The following is a 26592-nucleotide window of genomic DNA, read 5'->3' as shown; positions in this document are numbered from 1 at the left end:
TAATGAGCAGTTATGTTTAAAAACAACTGGACTATATGGTGACCTTTTACTCTTATCTAGTTTGTTTCACTTTTTCTATTTCATATTCAGTCCTCCCATTTCATTTAGTTTGTTTTCCAATTTCTCCACCTTTTTCTTTTTTTTAATGTTCTTTCTCAAGCCTTTATCAAGCATAGTAGAAAAGCTTATTATACAGATACACAAATAATATGTATGATATATATATTTTAGAAAACTTATGAATTTTTGCCTAACTAAAAATTTATGATATTTTGATTCCACTTCTTTGACTTAGTATGAACAGAATGCTAGATTTCTAATTAGGAAGATGAAATAAGCAACAAAGGTTTACTGTATAGCACAGGGAACTATAGTCAATATCTTATCATAAACTATAATGGAAAATAATTTCAAAAATAATATATGCATAGCTGAATCACCTTGCTGTGCACCTGGAACACTGTAAGTCAACTATGCTTCAATAATGTGTATATTAAGCAAAAAAAAAAAGGACAAGGTGATAAAAGCAATCAAAGGTACATTTAGGGGATAGACACTAGAGCTAAATCTATTATTAAATGATGTTCCTGAAGAAGAGATCAGAACAGAAACATAATGAAGATGCAATATTCAAAGACAATACTGCTACACTGACAAAAGATCTAAATCTGAATATGAGTAGGGATCACCAATTATTAAAAGTTAATGAAAAGTGAACACCTAGTAAAAATTTTTAGGTATGAAGAAATAATTTAACAAGCAATCACAAAGAAAATCAAGCAAAATTTTAAAATGTGTTACTCTACAAAGGGAGAAGATACATTTTAGTCTGACTCCTCCCATTTGACAAAATGAGATGTAAAAGACTTTAGAACATATTTTTTAATATTTATTTTTATTTATTTATTAGGCTGTGCCAAAAGACAGAGAATTATCATTAGCAGACCTGCCTTATAAGAAATACTGAAAGGAGTCCTGTAAGCTGAAGTGAAATACAGTAAACGGTAACTCAAATCCATACAAAGAAATGAAGAACACCATGAAGGGGAACACATAGGAATTATAAAGACAGCATAAATATTTTTATTTGGGTGTTGTCTGTTTTTCATTTTTGGCTGCACCACACAGCTTACAGGATTTTAGGTCCCCAACAAGGGATCGAACCCTGACCAGCTCCCTGTAGTGGAAAGTCCTAACCACTAGCCTACCAGGGAATTCCCATAAACACTTTTATTTGTAATTCTTTTCTGTTTTGTCTTTAACTCTGTCTTTAAAAGGCAATTGTATAAGGTAATAATTAGAAAATGATTGACAGGCTTAGATGTATTAATACTATATAAAGATCAAATTTTTATAACAATAATAGCACGAAGGAGTCAGGAGCTACAATGAAGCAAAGTTTTTATACATTAAGAAAATTTTTCATATTAACCTGAACTATGTTGGGTTTCTTTAATATTTATTTATTTGGCTGTGCCAGGTCTTTGTTGTGGCATGCGAGATCTTCAGTTGCAGCACACAGGATCTAGTTTCCTAACCAAGAATCAAACCTAGGCCCCATGCATTGGGAGCTCAGTGTCTTAGCCACTGGACCACCAGGGTGGTCTATGGACCAACATTTATGCACCTCTGGAGGAGAAAAACTATAAGCCAATTGTATCACTCTTATTGAAGAAGTTGGGCTTAAGGGAAAAACTCACTCAAAAGAAACCATGGGGTGTCTCAGTTAAAATGTAAGAAACTATTATGTGATTTGGAATTTGCCTGAATGATTTGGAGATGATTTAAGGAAGAAAGAATTCTAAGTTGAGTGCTGTTAGAAAGTGAAGGCAATTTTATCAGTGAGTATTATCTTTTCTGTTAATATAAAGAGGGCAAACTACAGCAAACCTAAGACTGCATTTGGTAAAAAAGCAGCAGTCACTCATTTTAACCAAGAAAGGGAGTTGTTTGTCTTTTGTGATGAGCAAATGACCTTGTTTTTGTCTGTGCTTGGAGGAAATTATGAAGGGTCCTTGTTTGGTCTCACCTTATCATGGTGTCAAAGAAGTAACCTTGTCTGAGGTTGGCACTCTGTTTACATCCAACAGGAAAACAACACGTATTAGCTTCAGTGCTAGGACAACTTCTGATGTCAGGGGGCTGCTTTTTTTTTCTTCCCCTCCCCCCAACAAATCTTTTATATGTTCAGTAAAACTGGTTGTATATAAAGGCAAATGAAAGATTTTCTGATATCCTAAAATTCAGGAAGTATACCACCTACATACTCTCCCTTTAAAAATCATTTGGAGACACACTCCAACAAATCATTCCAAGATGAAGAAGTGCTCAAAAGGGCTAGAGATAAGCACTGGAATCACATTCTCACATATACACACATACACACAGGTAACAAAATTATATTTAGATATATACATGTATATATAAATTCCATATATATCTGTATATAGCTATATATGCATACATACAGGTAACAAAACTTCAACACCTGGATTGCTTTTATACTTTGTACCTGTGGCTTTTCCTACTAAATTAATATTGATACTATTATAAAAATATCATTCCCCAGACCACATCCCTAATTCACTCCCCTGTATAATAGAGATAACTGAATATAGAATAAAAGTTTCAAAATCATTAATACAATTATGGTTACAGGCATCTAGCCTCAAATAATTGGGTGAATAAGAGAACAGACCTTTGTCAGAATGTCTTACTGAAGATCATGATTTTTTTTCAGCTGCCCTGGGTCTTTGTTGTGGCACATGGGCTCTTCATTGCTGATGTGGGCTTTCTCTACTTGTGGCAAACGGGGGCTACTCTCTGGTTATGGTGTGCAAGCTGCTCACTGCCACGGCTTCTGTTACTGCAGAGCATGGGCTCTAGGGTGCTAGCTCAGTAGCTGTGGCATATGGACTTTGTTGCCCTGCAGCATGCGGAATCTTAGCACCTGGACCAGGGACCAAGCCCATGTCCCCTGCATTGGCAGGCAGATCCTTTCTTTCTGTTTTTAAAAAATAATTTTATTTCATTATTTTTTTGGTTGTGCTTTGTTTTTGTTGCTGCGTGGACCCTTCTCTAGTTGTGGCAAGCGGGGACTACTCTTTGATGTGATGTGCAGGCTCTAGGGTGCACAGGCTTCAGTAGTTGTGGCAGGTAAGCTCAGTAGTTGCGGCTCCTGGGCTCTAAAGCACAGGCTCAATAGTTGTGGCGCATGGGCTCAGTTGTTCCACAGCATGTGGAATCTTCCCAGATCAGGAATAGAACCCATGTCTCCTCCACCAGCAGATGGATTCTTTACCACTGAGTCACCAGGGAAGCCTCTGGCAGGCAGATTCTTAACCACAGGTCCACAAGAGAAGTCCCAAGATCATAATATTTTAAAGAATGCATGCATGCTAAGTCACATCAGTCATGTCCAACTCTTCGCAACCCCATGGACCATAGCCCGCCAGGCTCCTCTGTCCATGGGATTCTCCAGACAAGAATACTGGAGTGGGTTGCCATTTCCTCCTCTACGGGATCTTTTCAACCCAGGGATTGAACCAGCATCTCTTACGTCTCCTGCATTGGTAGGCAGACTCTTTACCACTAGCACCACCTGGGAAGCCCATACTTTAAAGAATACCATACCTCAAACTGGGTGACAGCAGCATAGCGCACCTCTCCAGAAGGGGTAGTATATTTACTTCTATAGAAACCTTTCATTTTATCATTCAGTTCTCCAACAAAATCTATCTTTAAGGTTCCTGTACCTGTGATTGAAGATAAATGAAAACACTTTCATGGAGATATTAAGTACAAGTTATCAGAAGTATGTCATTAAGCATTAATTCATAGCTATTGACAATGTTCAAATCATTCCTTCCTTTCCCAAACACTCCTTTTGGCAATGTAGAGAATATAGTATTTACTAAAGTAAATAGCAAACTAATCCTAAAGGAAACCTTAAAGTCATGTTTAGAGTGACTGCTAAGAAAGTTCTTTAATTTTACCAACGAGTTTCAAATTACCAACACATGAAAAGCAGAAAAAGAAATAAATATATTAAATGTATGACTGGCTATTATGCACTAGTGCTTCAAAAATATTTAGTTGGGTAGGCATTGTCTCCATTTTGTGAGATGCAGAAACTAACCCTGAAAAGTTAAATAACTTGCCCAAGGTCACACAATTAGTAAGTAGCAAGAATGAGATTAAAAACTTAGGTCTGCTTAATCCAAAATTCATGCTCTCTGCCAATTATGCCATATAGATTGATCCTTTCCTGAAATCTAAGAATATTAAAGAAATAAATTTAAACCAATAATTATTAAATGCAAATAAAAATACAACCTGAATATATATTCTATTGTTAAGAGCAAAATCAATTTAGATAAAATAGGAGGTTTTTTTAAATTGAAGTATAGTTGATTTACAATGTGCCAATCTCAGCTGTACAGTGGAGTGACTCAGTTATACACAGAGAGACATTCTTTTAAAAAGCAGAAACATTACTTTGTCAACAAAGGTCCGACTAGTCAAGGCTACGGTTTTTCCAGTAGTCAAATATGGATCTGAGAGTTGGACTGTGAAGAAAGCTGAGCACACAAGAATTGATGCTTTTGAATTGTGGTGTTGGAGAAGACTCTTGAGAGTCCCTTGGACTGCAAGGACATCCAACCAGTCCATCCTAAAGGAGATCAGTCCTGGGTGTTCACTGGAAGGATTGATGTTGAAGCTGAAACTCCAATACTTTGGCCACCTCATGCGAACAGTTGACTCATTGGAAAAGACCCTGATGCTTGGAAGGACTGGGGGCAGGAGGAGAAGGGGACAACAGAGGATGAGATGGCTGGATGGCATCACCAACTCGATGGACATGAGTTTGGGTAAACTCCAGGAGTTGGTGATGACAGGGAGGCCTGGCGTGCTGCGATTCATGGGGTCGCAAAGGGTCAGACATGACTGAGCGACTGAACTGAACTGACCTGAACTGAGAGGTTTTACGAATATATATAAAGCTGACTCTTGAATAATATGGGGGTTAAATCACCTATAATTTATAGGTGCTTAGTTGCTAAGTCGTGTCTGACTATTTGCGACCCCATGGACTGTAGCCCACCAGGCTCCTCCATCCATGGGATTTCCCAGGCAAGAATACTGGAGTGGGTTGCCGTTTCCTTCTCCAGGGGATCTTCCCAACCCAGGGATTGAACCCTGGGTCTCCTGCCTTGGTAGGCAGATTCTTTACCACTGAGCCACCTGGGTAGCCCAAAAAAAACATGGAACGATTCACAAATTTGCATGTCATCCTTGTGCAGTGGCCATGCTAATCTTCTCTGTATTGTTCCAATTTTAGTATATGCACAGCCTAAGCAAGCACAATAAAAGCAGCTAACGCCTCCAGAGGCACCACTGGGATAGGGGCCTTCCATATCTGCAGTTCCTCCACATCTCCAAATTCACTCAGTCTTGGACTACGTGGTACTCTATTTACTACTGAAAAATATCTGGGTATAAGTGGACCCATGCAGTTCAAACCTGTGTTGTCCAAGCATCAACTATACTTTCTTTCATAACAGAAAAAACCTTATCACTATTATCTAGTGTCATCTACTAAATTCAGATGCATGACAAAACAATAATCCCATTCTACATTTTATAAATCCAGTCACAAAAAACCCCCAAAATGTTGACTTTGTAATTGATCCCTTTAAAAATGCCTATTAATAAAAGAATCCAGAGCATGGGAATCTAACAAATCAGAGATATAGTAGGACCATAAAGTAATTAGCCACTTATATCAAAACTTTTATATCCTAATGTTTCAAACTGACATTTTGGAATGCTTGCAGAGCAATGACACTGACATTTTTCAAAATGTTCTTGACTTTCTGACATATCCTTTTGGATGTTCACAAAGTCAAATCTTCACCTTCCAAAACTGAATTTGCTTTTTGGAAAGGTCCAAGTCATAAAGGGTTCAAGTCTGCAGATTATGTGAATAACAAATTGCAATCTATTTCTAGACAAAACACTAAATGTGCCTATTAAGTAATTAAGCTAATTTCCTTATATGCCTCAAACTGGTTCTGAAAGTAATTTCAAGTAAAAATTTCAGATGTTGGCAGCAAAGTCACAACTAAAGAAAGTGCCACATTCTGAATCATGCTAGGAAAATAAAACCAAACAACTCAATTGAAGGTCCACTGAATAGACATTTGTGATAGTATTTTTTCTTTAAATCGGACATTCAGTCTGAAGGGGTCAATAAATTTTTTAAAAAAGAAGAGAATGATAGATTACTGGGACAGTAAATATAAAAATAGTAAAAGAATCTGAAACAATTCTGACTGACACTAAAGAATTTAGCTATAAATAATATAACATTTCTCTATTTTCATTAGGAATTCACTGATTAAAAAAAAAAAGCACATGTGTTCACAGTAATCAAGTTTCTGTTGTTGTTGTTGTTTAGTCGCTAAGTCATGTCCAACTCTGCAACCCAGGCTCCTTTGTCCAAGGGATTTCCCAGGCAAGGATACTGGAGTCAGTTGCCATTTCCTTCTCCCTCGATCTTCCCAACCCAGGGATCAAACCCATGTCTCCTGCTTGGCTGGTGAGCCACCCCCGGGAAGCCCCAATAAAGTTCGTAAAGAATATCTATTAGACTACGAAAACCTCTTTAAAAATAGAACTGTTTGATGAAATTTTATGTTACAATTCCATAAATGGAATTGGTCAGTCTGTTTTTCAATAAGTCAACTGTTAAGATGTCTTCATATTCCATGGTAAATCTACTTTTGACTTTTCCTACTTGGAATAAAAGTGGATTTAAAACTCTTAACTAAATAAGAAAGTCTGCTCACATTTTCACTCGGTTTTAAATCTCCAAGGTCATAATACTATAACAAGATATTGACAATGACCATTTCTGAAAAGTGGCAGACTACAAAATACAAATTATTGGGAAGCATTATTACTTGAACTTCAAACAAAACACAAGTTTTGTTTTTTTTAATATATTACTAAATTTAATTGGTGTCACATTATATAGTACTAATTACAGAATATTTGCTATTGATACAGAATTTTAGGGCAAAAACAGGAGAAAACAGGACTTCATGATAAGTTTCACCTGTCAATTTTATACCACACTAAAGAACCAGTTGCCAGAAAGCACGATGTTATACCTATTTTCACATATAACTGACTTTGCTTCCTCAAATTAGATGCCTTATTTGAATATCCAATGTATACAATATCTTCTGGGGGTGATAAGCCCCTTAAAACATATAAGCTCATTTATTAATTAAACAACTGAAAAATTAGGACTTCCTCCAAAAAACTTTGGCTTTAAAGCTTAGGAGAGTATAATAATTGTTGCAAAACCTGAAGAAACAAAATTACTAAAAATTATATCATAAAAAATTTAATGCATCTAGCTATGAAATTTAAGACAGATTACTTTATAGAAAGAGAATAAGTCTCTGACTTTTTGTTACCATTTCTTATGATCCTGTTTTCCACTCTTCAAAATGTTAAACTCTTCTAGCATTTTGCAAATGATTGTCACTCTACAGGATCCTTAACTACTGATTCTAAGGTTGTTAGGCCTTACCATGATCATGGGAAGTTAACCAATATTCTAAAATGGTGCCAATTTCAGAAACGAAGATGTTTTACTTTGTTATATAGTATTTGGCATGACTGTTAAGTTTGAATTGGCTAAACACAAAGGTTACTAATGTCCTCCTGATACATGCTCAGTATTTATTACCAGAAGAGAGACCACTTACTGAAATTTGAAAAAAAAAATCAGGATTTTATTCTTAAAGCAAAGAATGACTAGGTAACTCTGACCCAGATATCTGAGGAAAATGTGAAAGCCGATGATTTTCAAACAGATATTTATGTATATTCAATAATTTTATACAACCACACCTGTAAATGAGATAATTTTTAATTCTAATATTCATATTAGTTACTTAAGTATATTATATTAGCTAAAAATCTCCAAAACTTTGTCAAATATACTTTGTATGTGCGTGCTAAGTCGCTTCAGTTGTGTCTGACTCTTATTTAGAGTCCCCATGGACCATAGCCCACCAGGCTCCTCTGTCCATGGGATTTTCCAGGCAAGAATACTGGAGTGGGTTGCCATTGCCTTCTCCAGGGGATCTTCCAGGCCCAGGGATTGAACCTGCGTCTCTTAAGTCTGCTGCATTGTCAGGCAGGTTCTTTACCACTAGCGTCACCTGGGAAAAAAGTATAGTGTATACTAATGGTCATAATCTTCAATGACTTGTTCCTGCTTTTATTAGAAATGACTTAACAATTTACCAGGTCTACTGTAAAAAGTCCTTATCAAGAATGATGTAGCTCTTATATACTGATAATAAATGACCTCTTATATATCAAGAAGGAGAAAAGAAGGGTAGAGAATACATATGACATGATAACTTCTGTGTTCTTAAATGGTATAAACATAAATGCTTATAAAAGCATGGAGCAGTTTTGAAAGAATACATAGGAAACTGATCACTTTGGAGAAGTGGCACTGAGAGAGCAAGACAGGAACAGAACAACCAACAAATCATCACTATGTATCACCTGAATTTCAAACCACGTGCACATGTTATATTTTTTTAACATTTAATTTAAAAAATAAAAGAAGCATAATGTGGTGGTTAGTAGTACAAAATTTTGAATTAAATTGCTTGTGTTCTCTGACTGCCACTATATTAGCTGTTGACCTTGGGCAAGTTATTTAAGTTAAATACATCATTTGGTGCAACAGTTTATCTTTAAAGCAGAGATCATAGAATCTATTTCAAAACGGATTAACAAATGTTTATGATGCACATGAAACAGTACCTGGCACAGATTAAGCACTCAGTAGATACACGTGTGAATATACAATACACACATACATTCATATACATGTATACCTCACACACACACATACACACATACATATATATCTTCTGGGAGTTTATGTCCTTTCTTACCTGATGAGTTCCAGCAAATATATTCTGGCTTCTTTTGATAAACACACTAATATTTTTTATTTAAAAAATTATGTCAAATTTCCTAATGCTAAACAATTGAATCTATGCTATTTTTTTTTCTATACATGCTAACTAGGTTTATGTATCTTCTTAGGCTATTCTAAGCCACCTTTAAATATTTTTGCTTCTCTCTTCCTCACTTTTATTTCATTAATTTCTGCTCTTAAATCTTTCTCTTCTACTTTCTTCAAGTTACCTATTCTTTATGTCTAACATTGATCTTGATGCCCACTTAATTAATTTTTAGCCTTTCTGAAAATAATGCTTTACCTGCATCCCACATGCTCTGTATGTAGCAATTTTATTATTCAGTTCTAAATATTTTCTAATTTCTATAACAAATCTTCGACCCATTAATTTTCAGAAGTATCATTTTTCGAATATATGACAAGGCATTTTTTTTTTGTTTGTCTTTTGCTACTGACTTTAATCTTTTCACAGTATGAACACAGAATATAGTCTGTAATGATACAGATTTTAAGTTTTTTAAAAATTTCCTGTCATTTCTATCAAAATAATAGTTCACAGTTTTAAACCTCATATATCTGCCTGCAATTCAGGAGACCCAGATTTGATCCCTGAGTTGGGAAGATTCCCTGGAGAAGGAAATGGCAACCCACTCCAGTATTCTTGCCTGGAAAATCCCAAGGACAGAGGAACCTGGCGAGCTACAGTCCATGGGGTCGCAAAGAGTCACACACGACTGAGCAGCTAACACACAACACAGTTCTATAGGCCCACCTATATAAGCTGCAGGCACGCCCAATGCTACTTACTCCCTATACTTGCCTCAGTAACAACTCTGTGATTTCTAAATACCTTGCTTATTTAGCTATTTTTTTCATTTTTCAATTTTCTTCTTACTATAAAAAGTGAAGTTTGAGCTAAACTACATCTCCACTACTATATCTTTCACAAAGAATTAAAATTTTCCATAACTTCAAAGATCTGAAAATATTTTCTTTAAACTCATTGTGTGGCTAAGCATAGAATTCTAAATTGAGAGTCAGATTCACTTATAATTTTCAAGGAATGGCTTTATTAGAGTCTGGTTTCCATTGTAAATCTACCGCTCTTCTGATTTCCCAACCTTGAAGGTAACTTCCTCCCAACTCCCTCGCCTTGGGTAGAAACTCTTTGAGAGCCTCACTTTATCCCCTGAAAATTCTAAAATTTGCTTTGATGTGGGACTTCTTACCTTTATTGAGTTTCCTTTTGATAGTGTATTTTTTCAAACTTAAGGCTTCTGTCTCATCAGTTCAAATAAATTTTCATGTTGTGTGTTTTTCATAATTTCCTCTTCCCATTTTCTATGTCTTCTCTTTCACTAGCTGGATGTCTGGTCCTGCTAGATCAGTCCTCCAATCTTCCTATTTGGAAGATGCCTCTATTTCACCTTTCAAAACTTGTTTTGTTTTTTTTACTCCTAATATATTATAATTTCCAAAAGTTTTCTTATTCTATTCCATCCTGTTCTTATTTAATGAATGTAATATTAGTAATACTCCTTAGGATATTAATCTGTTTGGGCTTGGGGGGGCTTTCTTTTCATTTTTCTTTGCTTCTTTCAATTCTCTATATTTCTATTATACTTACTGCTTTCCTTTTTGCTTTATGTTTCATTTAGAAGTTTATCAAATGTCTGGTAATTGTTGCCACAGTGACTTTGGGCTTGGCCATGCTATTTGCTTTGCTCAATGAAATGTGAATGCACATCACCATCCACGTAGAAGCTTTAAATGTCTGTTATTTGGTGCTGTCTCCAGCCCCGAGCTTCTGCCCTCTGCCATATGAGAGAACAGCATGCTGCACATAGCAGCTACTCACTACGGAGCCTGGCATCAACAGGCACACGAGCTTAGTGGGGTTCAGGGAAGTTGGCAATATGTCTGCAGATGATCAGCAGTCCTCAGGGCCATGTGTAAACAAGAAATATTTGTTGTAAGCCACTGATATCTGTGATCCCATTTGTGGGTTAAAGTGTACACATACACTTATGTATACATAGAATATTTCTGGAAGGATTCACTAGACAATAAAAGTAGAAGGGGTCAGAGAGAGGAATTCTCAATTGTCAGGTTATTATCTTCAGTATCTTTTAATACAGGTTCATGGCAGACATTTGTTTTTATAATAATTTCACACAAAAATAATCCTAGTGAAAAAAAGACAAAATGAAAGGTCCTTAAGAGTACCAAGATAAAACTTCTCCAATTTAAAATTTTTCTATAAATACTTTCATATTGAGGGAATATATTCTCAATATAAAAATTATGGAAAACTGAGAAGGGTATGAATAAGAACAAAAATCATCAATTATGTCAACAACCAGACATATAATATTATTAATACCATTTTAGAGATATGATTCATCACCTTATTTATATGTGTAATTCTGTATTCTGCTTTTCAATTTTACATTACAATAAGTACTTTACAGTGTTAAGAATTCACAAACCTCACTTTTAATTGCTGGATGTATTCACCATACATATATGTCATAATTAGCTTAATTATTCCCTTAGTGTTGGACAAATGTATTAATTCTAATTTTTTACTATCTTAGTAATGTCTGAAGAGACACTTCTAGGCATAAGGTATTTTTTGTATTTATGACTTTTCTTTAGGATACTGTATTCCTAATACCAGAATTGACAGGTCAAAAGACATGAATATCTTTGGGCTCTTAACACATACCTCCATGCTGCCTTCCAAATAAATTACATGGATTTACATTCTTACTAGTAATATTAAGGCTGTCACATCGAGATTCATTTTTTTACTTCTGATTACATGACAGACAAAAACTGGTATTATCAGTAGCAGTTATTTTAATATTTCTCATTACGAGGAGGGCAAATATCTTAATACTGTTACTATTCATTTGCATTTTCTTTCATATTATCTGTGGCTTTTCATATGCTCATTTATCAAAGTCTCAGTACTTTACCAACTGATTTGTATATCACTTCTTCCATTATATAAAGCTCAGAACGTCTAGTTTCTTTGTGCTTTTAAATAGCACATACAGTAATGTATCAACGAATCTTTCCTTCCATGCCCTCACTTAGCACAGCATCTCTCTAATCTCTGATTGTACCTCAAAATCATCTGTGGAACATTTGCCTCAGATATTTGGATTCAATTAGTAGAAGAACTAGGTAGATGTAATTTTAAAAAACTGAAACTGAAAAAGTGAAAACAATGCATTATGTTCTAGAATAGAATGACTGTCATTTTTTACTTTTTTCTAGTGGGCTAAAAGTTGAAATGAACCTGACTGTTTTAAGCTCTATCTTAATACTTTGTTATTGTTGTTCAGTTGTCAAGCAGTGTCTGACTCTTTGAGACCCCATGGACTGCAGAACGCCAGGCATCCCTGTCCCTCACCATCTCCCAGAGTTTGCCTAAGATCTTAATACTTAATCTCCCTAAAACAAAGAGCTTTTTAAAAAAAAAAAAAAAGACATGCAATAAATTGTGGGGGGAGAAGTAAGATGTCACTATTCATTATGGGATTTTATAAAAGTCATGTCTCCTACCTGGTTGGAGAGTACTAGGAAAAGACAAGGTGACTTTTTCATCTTCATTTTGATAGTTAAATCCTGTAGCGTGTATTTCTGGAATGGAAAAAAAAAAAAATTACTTCACAAATCTGACTGGACCAAATCCAGGCTGCAGCAATTAACATTTTCAAGAGCAAAATCTCAAATAAAATTAAATATTCTGAATTTAATAAATTAAGTTCCTATTAACAAGAGTGTCATTTCAAACTAACCTATTTTAGACTATGTAACCTAAGCTAAATATGCTCCTTAAAAACAATTACACATCCTACATTAATTCACAAAACTTTCATGATATAAGGAAAACAGGGCTACTATAAATGTGAAAAGGTTTTCTACCAGATTTTCAGACACACACACTTCATCCTTCTTTGTGTGATGATACTGCTTTATACGTTGCAGTCTTACTTCTGAACATTTGAAATACAGAACAGGTTGCCAAGATTTCAGTGTTAAAGATATGTCAGTGATAAAGAACCCGCCTGCCAATGCAGGAGACATGGGTTAGATCCCAGATCTGGGAAAATCCCACATGCAACTAATTTGAGCCTGTGCACGCCCATACACCACAACTAAGAAGCCTGCGCTCTAGAGCCCAGAAACTACAACTCTGGAGGCCACGTTGCGCAACTACTGAAGCCTGTGCACCTAGAGCACAGGATCTGCAACAAGATGAGCCACTGCACCGAGAAGCCCCTGCACTGCAACTAGAGAATGGCCCCCGCTCCCCATGACTAGAGAAAAGCCAAAGACCCAACACACTTAAAAATAATTCAAAAAAATAAAACAAAAAAACATATATCAGTGAAAGTTCTGTTCTCCCACTCAAACATAGGTAGCAATTCCAACAAGATATAAGTCATATTTCCACTGAAATTCTTTGTTGTTACATTTTATAGAAATAAGGAAGGTAAAAACAGGTGTGCGGATTAAATTAAAGTTTTGATTTACTCCCTACCAGTAGTAAGAAGAGTCTGCTTATTTAACTGATACTTCAGAATGCTTAGTTAACACTTTAGGAAAAGAGCTAAGCAGATCAACTCCCACCCACATCCTCACTCCAAAAGAAAAACTGCCCAAAGAGGCAGCCTTAATAAGCACTTGAAAAGATGTTCAACATCTTTAATCATCAGGGAAATGCAAATCAAAACCACAATGTGTTACCACTTCATACCCACTAGGACAACTATAACCAAAAAGACAATGATAAGTTTAGGGAGGATGTAGAGAATCTGGAACCCTCACCCATTGCTGATAGGAATGTAAAAATGTTTCCAAATGTTCTGGGAAACAGCCTGGCAGCTCCTCAAAAGATTAAATACAGAATTAACTATATAACCCAGAAATTCCACTCTTAGGTATATACCCAAGAGAAATGAATACATATGTCCATACAAAAATGTATACACAAAGGTTCTTAGTAGTCAAAAAGTAGAAACAACTCAAATGTCCATCAACTGATGAACAGATAATATGGGATATACAATGGAATATTATGTGACAATAAAAAGAAATGAAGTGTTAATATATGCTACAATATGGACAAGCCTTGAAAACATGTTAAGTGAAAGAAACCAAACACAAAAGGCCACATGTCTATATGAAATGTTCAGAATTGGTAAATCTATACTGACAGAAAGTAAACTAGTGGCTGCCTAGGGCTGGAAGGTCATGCAGAAATAGAAAGTGACAGCTCATGGGTACTTTCTTTTTGGGGTGATGAAAATGTTCTAAAATTCATTCTGACGGTGGCTTAAAAACCACTGAATTGAATTCTATAGTGTGTGAATTATATCTCAAAAAGTTATTATTAAAAGAGAGGCAGCCTTACCAGTCACAGGCTTAAGTTTGATATTGGTAACAGTGATTCAGATTTAATAACATTCTATGAGTCAGGCAAGATGCCCACAATTCACTCTTTTCTCATAAGTTACCCAAAGATTAAATTCCCAATGTTTCTAATATGATGGTTCAAACACGTTTTATAAAGCCAAAATCTTTATAAAACCAATAAGAATTTATAATTTGTTTTTAAAAGAACTTTATAATCAATTATTTCTCATTTTACAGATGAAGAAAATGAAGTATATAAAGTAAATGATTTACCCAAGGTCACACCGATGGACTAGAACTCAGTTCCTGCACACTGCTGGACTAGAACTCAGTTCTTCTCCTATTCCTATTGCCAAAATTCTTTCTACTATCATAAGATAGCTCCTAAATTTGAAGAGAAACTCAAGGTTTGGTATATATATAATATTGATGAAATAAATCTCTACTGAAACAATGACCTTGGCTGGCAAAAATCTGAGATTTGCTCTAACTTGATCCCCAAGAATAGAAAATTCCTTAGCCTACAGGGAAGCTAAAAGGCACTTCAAGGATTAAGAATGCACTTTTCTAACTCAGATATAAAGGAGAATTATGGTACCTCTAAGGTACTCTGCAGAGAAGGCAATGGCAACCCACTCCAGTATTCTTGCCTGGAGAATCCCAGCGACTGGGGAGCCTGGTGGGCTGCTGTCTACGGGGTCGCACAGAGTCGGACACGACGGAAGCGACTTAGCAGCAGCAGCAGCAGTAGCAGCAGCAGCAAGCTACTCTGATCAAAAACTATCTCTATAGAAGTTTACTAAAACTAACTTGTTTTTATAAATGCACAAGAAAAGCTTCAAACTGGTAAGAAATGAAAACAGAAAAGCAAAAGAATAGCAGTTTTTAAATTGATTTTAAATTGAAACAATCAAATACTGTATTGCTAGATTATATTCTACTGCATATCCTTCCAAATGTACACATATCAACTACACCTGTGTATAAAACAAAGAGCAAAATTTCCTCTAAAATTCTCTCTCAGTAAAAAGAAAGTAGCCATATATCTTAATTCTTTAAAAGTGTCCTGGATTATGGGACACTCTTCCAATTACTTCGCATGGACAACATGGTACTTTGCAAAAGTAGTGTGTGAAATAACCTCAGTCAAGTAGTTTTGTACATCACCACCATTATTCAGTGGCACAAGCCAAAAATAAGAAATCATCCTAACTGCCTCCCTCTCCATTTCTGTTTGTCTCTAACACCATACATTCAACAAGCAAATTCAACATTCTTAATCCCAGAATTTTCAAGGTTCTACCACTACAGCCCAGTCCTGTGTACCATTACTTCTCTTCTGCTGCTAAGTCGCTTCAGTCGTGACCGACTCTGTGCGACCCCACAGACGGCAGCTCACCAGGCTCCGCCGTCCCTGGGATTCTCTAGGCAAGAATACTGGAGTGGGTTGCCATTTCCTTCTCCAGTGCATGAAAATGAAAAGTGAAAGTGAAGTCGCTCAGTCGTGTCCGACTCTTAACAACCCCATGGACTGTAGTCTACCAGGCTCCTCCGTCCATGGAATTTTCCAGGCAAGAGTGCTGGAGTGGGGTGCCATTGCCTTCTCCACTTCTCTTCTAGGTCACCATAATGGCTTCTTAACTGGTATGTTTCCATTATTGCTGCCTTATAGTCTACGTTATAGCAGCTAGGGTAATCAGTGAGATCAAAGCCTCTAATGGGAGTCCTACAATATTCAGAACGAAAATCTAAATCTGCTTGAGATGGGCAATTATTTCTTGGAGAAGATCCAAAAAAAGCACTAATCACAAAATAAAAAACTGATAGATCAGATTTTATTAATATCCTACTGTATAACACAGGGAACTGTATTCAATAGCCTTTGATACCTTAGAAGATAGTATTTGCTCTGAAACAATTAGATTGTTCAAAGTGTGGAAAGCCATTAATACAATGCTAAAGGTACATGAAAAGTTTCAATAAATATGCTTCAGTAAAGTAAAGGCAATATTACCAAATTAATGTTTACATTAATATAGTTATAATTTAAATTGTATATATGTAAATTGAGCATTATAAGTAGACACTTCCCTACGTCATGTATAAACAGTATCAATAACCTCAGATACACAGATGACACCACTCTTATGGCAGAAAGCAAAGAAGAACTAAAGAGTCTCTGGATGAGGTGAAACAGGAAAGTGAAAAAGTTGGCTTAAAACTCAACATTCAAAAAACTAAGATCATGGCATCCAGTTCCATCATTTCATGAAAAATAGATGGGGAAACAATGGTAACAGTGACAGACTATCTTCTTGGGCTCCAAAATCACTGCAGATGGTGACTGCAGCCATGAAATTAAAAGATGTTTACTTCTTGGCAGGAAAGTTATGACCAACCTATACAGCATATTAAAAAGCAGAGACATTACTTTGCCAACAAAGGTCCGTCTAGTCAAAGCTATGGTTTTTCCAGTGGTCATGTACGGATGTGACAGTTGGACTATAAAGAAAACTGAGCGCCGAAGAACTGATGCTTTTGCACTGTGGTGCTGGAGAAGACTCTTGAGAGTCCCTTGGACTGTAAGGACATTCAACCAGTCCATCCTAAAGGAAATCAGTCCTGAGTGTTCATTGGAAGGACTGACGTTGAAGCTGAAACTCCAATACTTTGGCCACCTGATGCGAAGAGCTGACTCACTGGAAAAGACCCTGATGTTGGGAAAGACTGAAGGCAGGAGAAGAAGGGGACAACAGGGGATGAGATGGTTGGATGGCATCACCGACTCAATGGACATGAGTTTGGGTAAACTCTGGGAGTTGGTGATGGATAGGGAGGCCTGGCGTGCTGCAGTCCATGAGGTCACAAAGAGTCGTACATGACTGAGCGACTGAACTGACTGAGCTACTGAACTGAACTGAAGCTTAACCAAACTTGACCTTGACAAAAAAACTTAAAAATATTTTAAATGGGAGAATAGTAATCTTATAATCAGGCATATGCAGTTATCAAATCTGAGCCTTCCCTGTCACATCTATAAAATTAAAATCATTACCTATTCCTTAGTTATTTGAAGATTATATATAATGCACTCTATGTAAAGTGCTTAGCATAGTGTCTGGTTATGACCATCAAAAACATTAACACTCTTTTTCCAGATCATAATATATCTAACAGTTCTTTGTTAACTACAACTAATTCATTGTTGTTGTTGAGCCCCTAAGTCATATTTGACTCTGCAACCCCATGGACTGTAGCCCGCCAGACTCCTCTGTCCACTGGGTTTCCCAGGCAAGAATACTGAAGTGGTTGCCACTTCCTTTTCCAGGGGATCTTTCGGACCCAGGGATCAAACCTGTGTTTCCTATTTGGCAGGAGGATTCTTTACTGCCACCAGGAAAGCCCACTAATTCATTATACCTGTATAAATAAGGACTCTTGCTGAAATTACTTACAACAGAGTACTGCGTTTCAGAAAAAAACTAAACATAATTGGCGTTTTGAAATATGTGGACATAAACACACATATTTGGGTATAAGCATGCATGTGTTGAGTATGTATGTATGTATTTTAGTAATCAAATAAACAGAAGCAAAACTTTAATATAATCATAGCATGTACAAAATCATAACAAAAAGATCTTATACTCAAAACTACTAATATTCAGTTTGACTAAAAAAGTTTATTCATGACAATATATAGTCTACAAAGTTAAAAAATAATTTAAGATACAATTTTGATTTATAAGTACAAAGAATTTCAGAACTATGTTCACAGTATGCTATCATTTATGAGCACACACAATACATATGTAGATACAGATACATACACATACATATATCTATAGATATCTGTAGATATACAGACACACATGAACATATATGTCTATAAATGCTTAGAACATCTGAGGAAGGATACATACAAATCTGACAACTTTGTCTCTAGGCAGGAGAGGTGGAAGGCTGGAGTGGGGGAAAGCAGGCTTATTTAGTACTGTATACCTTTTAAATTTGGCATCATGTAAACATATTAATTATGAAAAATTTTGTAATGGTAAAATCTTTTGAAAGATACTCCTTTTGAGATCCTGGTCAAATCTGTATAGCATGTCCATTTATCAAACAAATCTAAATGAATATGTGTTCTCATTCTGGGTTTTCCAATTATGGCTTATTAAGGAGGAGGCACTCTTGCCTAGATCTTTAGGACTCTGGCCAATCATAACTCAAAAACCACAGTGATTCTTAGAGAACACAAAAGGTGAAGTGGCTCATCTTGTTTGCACAGTCTACCAGTGCAAAAAGCTTTCACTATAACCAGAAGAAGGCAGACACTCTTAATAACTGTACCACTTCAGTTTAGTTCAGTCACTCAGTCGTGTCGGACTTTTTGAGACCCCATGAACCACAGCACACCAGGTCTCCCTGTCCATCACCAACTCCCAGAGTTTACCCAAACTCATATCCATTGAGTCAGTGATGCCATCTAACCATCTCATCCTCCATCGTCCCCTTCTCCTCCTGCCTTCAATCTTTCCTAACATCAGGGTCTTTTCCAATGAGTCAGCTCTTCACATCAGGTGGCCAAAATATTGGAGTTTCAGCTTCAACACAGTCCTTCCAATGAACACCCAGGACTGATTTCCTTTAGGATGGACTGGTTGGATCACCTTGCAGTCCAAGGGACTCTCAAGAGTCTTCTCCAACACCACAGTTCAAAAGCATCAATTCTTTTGCACTCAGCTTTCTTTATAGTCCAACTCTCACATCCATACGTGACTACTGGGAAAAAAACAGCCTTCACTAGATGGACCTCTGTTGACAAAGTTATGTCTCTGCTTTTTAATATGCTGTCTAGGTTGGTCATAACTTTCCTTCCAAGGAGTAAGCGTCTTTTAATTTCATGGCTGCAATCACCACTTAGTCTCTGACAAAATTTGAGAACCTCTCTCATATGAGTTCTTCTAGAATACAGAGTTTGTTTTCTGTTTGATATTTGTGCAGGTATGCTATCTGGTCCAGTACGTTTCCTTTAAATTACTCTGCTCACTTCCACAAAGAATACCAGGATCCTCAGGCCCCTTCATAAATCTACTTTACTTATGAACCTATCTGCAGGGCAGGAATAGGGACACAGACATAGAGAAGTAAAGACAAAGTAGAGACATAGAGAACAGAACAGAGAACTGTTTTGTGGACACAGCGGGGCGGGCAGGGGGGTGGGGGTGGGCGGTGGGCGGAGGGGGTAAGAGAAGGTGGGACGAACTGAGAGAGTAGCACTGATACACCACACACACACACACACTCTACCATGTGTTAAATAGATAGTTCATGGGAAGCTGCTGTGTAACATAGGCAGCTCAGCTGGGTGTTCTGCGATGACATAGAGGGGTAGCATACTGGGGTGGTGGGAGGGATGCTCCAGAGGGAGGGGATATATATATTCTTATAGCGAATTCACGTTGTTGTACAGCAGAAACACAACACTGTAAAACAATTATCCTCCAATTAAAAATATTAAAATTAAAAATTACTTCATTGTAATTTTCCCCTTTTCTGCTGGCCTTTCTCATTTTATCATTTAATATACTAATTCTGGTGCTCTCTTCTGCCATAATAGGCCTCAAGAGGGATACCATGCTTTTTATTTAGTAAGCACCTACCCCTATGAGGGAACCTACAGCTGTTAAGGCCAATTTGTATTAACAATGAGTAACACAATGAGTAATTTTAAGGTAACTCCTGTTTTCCCTATTAAAAAAATCTAGGTCAGAGTTTCTCCTAACTGAAAATTTCTAAATATATCCATACGCACTTACAATCCTGTATTTCAATTTAATCTTTTATTCCATCTGTACCATGCTACCTAAATATTAAAAAGTAAAGCATTAAATATAAAAAATAAAGAATAAATAAACAGTTTCCTTCCTATTAAACACAGGCTTTGTGCAGGTCTCACTGGTTATCTGATCTCTTTATTGCACTGACAATGTAAACATAAAACATTATCTGGGGATTTCCCTGGCAATCCAGTGATTAAGACTCCATGCTTCCAATGTAGGGTGCACATTTCAATCCCTGGTAGGGAACTAAGATCCCCTATGCCATGAAGCCCAGCCGAAAAAAAAAATTATTTAGATGCTAAAGTGGCTCACGTTTTTTTTTTCCAAATTTAAAAAATAGTATCAGTAGTCACATAAATTCTATTTTAAAGTATCACTAAATCCACAGAAGGTTGACCAAGAACTTAATCAACAGATACTAAAAGTATCATTTCCTCCATGTCGTCTACTAAATGGAACACTGCAGAGCAGTGGGGGAAGGATCATGTTCTCATAACCAGCACTGAGACAACAGAATTCCCATTAAGGAGTAAAAGCCAAGCTTCGGGATCTGGATTCACACTGCACCTAAAAAGTAGATTATTTTTTAGTCGCTCAGTCATGTCTGACTCCTTGCAATCCCATTGACTGCCGCATGCCAGGCTTCCTGTCCTTCACCAACTCCCAGAGCTTGCTCAAACTCATGTCCCTTGAGTCGGTGATACCATCCAACCATCTCATCCTCTGTTGTCCCCTTCTTCTCCCGTCTTCAATCTTTTCCAGCATCAGGGTCTTTTCTAATGAGTCGGCTCTTCGCATCAGGTGGCCAAAGTATTGAAGCTGAGCTGAAGCTTCAGCATCAGTCCTTCCAATGAATATTCAGGATTGATTTCCTTTAAGATTGATTGGTTTGATCTCCTTGCTGTTAGGGGGACTCTCAAGGGTTTTCTCCAATACCACAGTTCAAAAGCACAAATTCTTCGACACTCAGCCTTCCTTACGGTCCAACTCTCACATCCATACATGACTACTGGAAAAACCATGATTAGACGGATTTTTGTTGACAAAGTAAGGTCTCTGCTTTTTGATATGCTGTCGAGGTTGGTCACAGCTTTTCTTCCAAGGAGCAAGCGTCTTTTAATTTCATGGCTGCAGTCACTGTCTGCAGTGATTTTGGAGTCCAAGAAAATAAAGTCTGTCAGTGTTTCCATTGTTTCCCCATCTATTTGCCATGAAATGATGGGACTGGATGCCATGATCTTAGTTTTTTGAAGCTGAGTTTTAAGTCAACTTTTTTACTCTCCTGTTTCACCTTCATCAAGAGGCTCTTTAGTTCCTCTTTGCTTTCTGCCATAAGGGTGGTGTCATCTGCATATCTGAGGTTATTGATATTTCTCCCAGCAATCTTGATTCCAGCTTGTGCTTCATCCAGCGCAGCATTTCACATTATGAACTCTGCATATAAGTTAAATAAGCAGGGTGACAATACACAGCCTTGACGTACTCCTTTCCCAATTTGGAACCAGTCTGTTGTTACATTTCCAGTTCCAGCTGTTGCTTCTTGACCTGCATACAGGTTTCTCAGGAGGTAGGTAAGGTGGTCTGCTATTCCCATCTCTCTAAGAATTTTCAAAAGTTTGCTGTGATCCACACAGTCAAAGGCTTTAGTGTAGTCAATGAAGCAGATGTTTTTCTGGAATTCTCTTGGTTTTTCTACAACCTAACAGATGTTGGCAATCTGATCTCTGGTTCCTCTGCCTTTTCTGAATCCAGCTTGAACATCTGGAAGTTTTCAGTTCACGTACCTTTGAAGCCTAGCTTGGAGAATTTGAGCATTACTTTGCTAGCATGTGAGATGAGTGCGATTGTGCAGTAGCTTGAACATTCTTTGGCATTGCCTTTCTTTGGGACTGGAATGAAAACTGACCTTTTGCAGTCCTGTGGCCACTGCTCAGTTTTCCAAATTTGCTGGCATATTGAGTATAGCAATAAACTCAATAGCATCATCTTTTAGGATTTGAAACCCAGATCTCCCACACTGCAGGCAGATTCTTTACCATCTGAGCCACCAGGGAAGCCCAAGAATACTGGAGTGGGTATCCTATCCTTTTTCCAGGGGAACTTCGTGACCTAGGAGTTGAACTGGGGTCTCCTGCATTGCAAGTGGATTTGTTACCAGCTGAGCTACCAGGGAAGCCCAAGAAGTAGATTATGAAAGTCAAAACAATGAAGTTTTCAGAAGATAATACAGGAAGATACCTTCATGATGTTGCAATAGGGGGGAAACTTAAGAACAAAAGAGCAATAAAGGAAAACAATGATAACCGGGGCTCTGTAATAAGCTGTGCTATGCTGTGGTTAGTTGCTCAGTTGTGTCTGACTCTTTGTGACCCCATGGACTGTAGCCCACAAGGCTCCTCTGTCCATGCGGATTCTCCAGGCAAGAACACTGGAGTGGGTTGCCAAGACCTCCTCCAGGGGATCTTCCCAACCCAGGGATCAAACCCAAGTCTCCCGCATTGCAGGCAGATTCTTTACCATCTGAACCACCAGGGAAGCTCTCTGTAATAAGCTAGAGTGGGAAAGGTTGGGAGGTCAGAGGGAAATTCAAGAGGGAGGGAACATATGTACATCTATGGTTAATTCGTGTTGATGTATGACAGAAATCAAACCAATATTGTAAAGCAATCATCAATCAATTAAAAATAAATATAAATGAAAACAATAATAAATTTGACCCTGTGAGAATTAAGAACTTCTGTACATTAAGAGGCATCATTAAGAAAGTGAAGATGCAGAAGATATTTGTAACATCTAAGTGGCAAAGAACTTATATCCAGAACATAAAAAGAATTCTTTTAAATTCTAAGAAAAAGACACAAAGCTCAGTAGAAAAATGGGCAAAAAAACTTTAACAGATACATCACAATAGAGGAAATAAATATGTTCAATATACATATAAAAGGTAACCGACCTCATTAAAATCAAAATCAAAATTAAAACCTCCATCAAATACTCACCAAGTTAGCTAACAGTAAGAAGTCTGAAAATATCAAGTGTTAACGAGAACACAGCATAGCTGGAACCCACTCGTGGAAGTAATATAACTGCTATAATCCAAAGATATGCATACGCTATAACTGAGCAACTCCACTCATAGGCATATACTTTATGGAAAAGTGGGCTTACATGCACCAAGCTGAACATTAAGTACGAACACCATTGTGCGTAGTAGCCCTAAACTGACACAATCCAAATGTTCATCAGTGTCCACCAATGGGAGAATGGATAAAAATATTTGGTATATTCCTATAATAGAATACAGGGCAGTGACAAAAGAGAAAAAACTCAAGCTACACAAAATAATGTGGCTAAACCTTTAAAACTTAATACCTTAAGTGAAAGAAACCACACAGTATTTACTATGATTCCATTTTTATAAAATACAAAAAAGGGTAAATGAAGCAATATTGTTCAGGGATGCACACTTAAATTGTCACTATAGAGCAAATTAAGAAAATGATTACCTCAAAAGTAAGGTAATCTCTTCCAGGAAGGCAGGATGTGACCAGAAGGGAGCATGTGAGAGGTTTATGAGGTTTAGTACTAAGCTATAAAACTGTTACATGCACATTTTTGAGGTAATGATAATTTTCACAATAAAAAGTTCAAAAATTTTGAGAGGGGGTCATACAAAAACAGATGGATACCAAGACTTTGCTGGTGGTCCAGTCCAGTTAAGAACCTGCTGTGCAATGCTGGAGATTCGGGTTGGATCCCTGGTCAGGAAACTAAGATCCCAAGTGTTGCAGAGCAACTAAACCTGAACGCACAGCAGCTACTGAGCCTGCATCCTCCAGAGCCCATGAACCATAGCTAGAGAGCCCACATGCCACAAGTGGAAAGTCTGAGCAGTGCAAGGAAAAGATTCCTCAAGCCTCAACAAAGATCTAATGCAGCCAAATTAAGAAAAAAAAAAGAGAGAGAGAGAGAAGGATATCATCTACCCTAACCCCAAAACATTTCTTACACTGTTTTAAACACAACTAAACCAATTTAGTAAAACAGATTTCAATGACAAAAGGAATTTACTCCACAGAAAAGTAAAACCTTTATGAAGAAAATTTTAAACACTACTTAGAGACATAGAAGAGAAATAATAGAAAGGTAAATAATATTCTTAGTTAGAGATATAACAATGTTGTTAATTCTTTTAAGTTTTGTACCATATGATCTCAATAAATACGCCAACAGGATTTTTTTTCATTTTATAATTATGCAATTTGACTCCAATGTCCAAATGCAAAAATAAATAAGAAAAACTCAGTGAATTCAGGGTCTTCCCAGGTAGCTCAGAGGTAAAGAATTCACCTGCCAATGCAGGAGACGTGGGTTGGATTCCTGGGTCAGGAAGATCACCCTGGAGGCAGAAATGGCAACCCACTCCAGTATTCTTGCCAGGACACAGGCAAGATAGATGGACACAGGAGCCTGGCAGGGTACTGTCCATGGGGTCACAAAGAGTTGGACACGACTGAGTGACTGGGCACATACATACATATAGTGAATTCAAAAAAGAAAAGTGCAATGAGAAGTCTTGTACCACCAGATAGCACAACAGATTACAGAGTTATAATAATTATAGTAAGCATGGAAATAAACTCAGGAATACAGAACATATTCAAAAGTAAGAAGCAGAATCAAATATATATATAATTTAGTATATGATAAAGGTAGCATTTGGATATGGGGAAAAAGATGGATATTCCATAAATGGTGTCAGAGCAAAAATTTAAGTTGTAATCATATCTTATACCTAAGAGGAAAATTCCAGATGGAACAAAGATTTATAAGTAAAAGCAGGAACTATTAATAATACTGATAAAAAAATAATCTCTGGCTAGAGAAAGCTTTTCTAAATATGTCTTTAAGCATATGAAAAGGTACTCAACATCATTAATTATTAGAGAAATACAAATCAAAACAACAATGAGATTTTCACCTCACATCTATAATAGAATAGTTATCATCAAAAAGTCTACAAATAACAAATGCTGGTGAGGATGTGGAGAAAAGGAAGCCCTCATACACTGTTGGTGGGAATGTAAATTGGCGCAGCCACTGTGGAAAACAGTATGGAAGTACCTCAAAAGACTAAAAAGAGAACTACCATGTGCTTGGTGATAAGTCACTCTTTGTTGTCCATGAGTTCCAATAAGTTGGCTCTTTGCATCAGGTGACCTAAGTATTGGAGCGTCAGCTTCAGCATCAGTCCTTCCAATGAATATTCAGGGTTGATTTCCTTTAGGATTGGCTGGTTTGATCTCCTTGTTGTCCGGGGGACTCTCAAGAGTCTTCTCCAGCACCACAATTTGAAAGCATCAATTCTTCAGCATTCAGCCTTCTTTATGGTCTAACTCTCTCATCCCTATATGACTTTTGGAAAAACCAAATTGACTATACAGACCTTTGTTGGCAAAGTAATGTCTCTGCTTTTTAATGTGCTGTCTAGGTTTGTCACAGCTTTCCTTCCAAAGAGCAAGTGTCTTTGAATTTCATGGCTGCAGTCACTGTCTGCAGTGATTTTGGAGCCCAAGAAAATAAAATCTGTCACAGCTTCCACTTTCCCCCATTCTATTTGCCATAAAGTGATGGGACCAGATGCCATGATCTTAAGTTTTCTGAATGTTGAGTTTCAAGCCAGCTTTTTCACTCACCTTTTTCACCTTCATTAAGAGGCTCTTTAGTCCTTCTTCAGTTTCTGCATATCTGAGGTTGTTGATATTTTTCCCAAAATCTTGATTCAAACTCGTGATTCATCCAGCATGATGTACTCTGCATATAAGTTAAATAAGCACGGTGACAATATGCGGCCTTGATGTACTCCTTTCCCAATTTTGAACCAGTCTGTTGTTCCATGTCTGGTTCTGCTGCTTCTTGACCTGCATACAGATTTTTCAGGAAACCGGTAAGGCAGTCTGGTATTCTCATCTCTTTAAGAATTTTCCAGTTTGTTGTTATCTGGCAACCCACTCCAGTATTCTTGCCTGGAGAATCCCATGGACAGAGGAGCCTCATCCATGGGCTTGTAAAGAGTTGGACACGACTGAGCGACTTAACACTTTCACACAGTCAAAGGCTTTAGCATAGTCAATGAAGCAGATGTTTCTCTGGAACTCCTTTGCTTTCTCTAAGATCCAATGAATGTCGACAATTTGATCTCTGGTTCCTCTGTCTTTTCTAAACTTAGCTTGTACATCTGGAAGTTCTGGGTTCACATATTGCTGAAGCCTAGCTTGAAGGATTTGGAGCATAACT

At 37.1% G+C, this 26592-nt stretch overlaps 1 protein-coding gene and 1 non-coding gene across 8 annotated transcripts in view; both read right to left on the bottom strand.

Moving 5' to 3' along the window:
- The window catches only part of NPEPPS (aminopeptidase puromycin sensitive), a 136092-nt gene that overhangs the window by 34407 nt on the left and 75093 nt on the right, over nucleotides 1-26592 (bottom strand). For all 7 annotated transcript variants that reach the window (XM_081582336.1, XM_081582332.1, XM_081582335.1 and 4 more), the window contains 2 exons: nucleotides 12596-12673; nucleotides 3634-3755 (listed from right to left, as the gene is read on the bottom strand). In XM_081582336.1, coding sequence (XP_081438462.1) covers nucleotides 3634-3755; nucleotides 12596-12673 — 200 coding nt within the window. The remainder of the gene's footprint in view (nucleotides 1-3633; nucleotides 3756-12595; nucleotides 12674-26592) is intronic.
- Nucleotides 5259-5363, bottom strand: LOC145543875 (U6 spliceosomal RNA). The gene has a single exon (XR_014081121.1). It is a non-coding gene; the product is annotated as a U6 spliceosomal RNA (small nuclear RNA).

The sequence above is a fragment of the Giraffa tippelskirchi genome, chromosome 3 (assembly GCF_054371585.1).
Source record: "Giraffa tippelskirchi isolate mGirTip1 chromosome 3, T2T-mGirTip1v1.2.pri, whole genome shotgun sequence".
Lineage (NCBI taxonomy): Eukaryota > Metazoa > Chordata > Mammalia > Artiodactyla > Giraffidae > Giraffa > Giraffa tippelskirchi.
The sequence above is the reverse complement of the archived record's forward strand: the minus strand, read 5'-3'. Positions and strand labels throughout refer to the sequence as shown.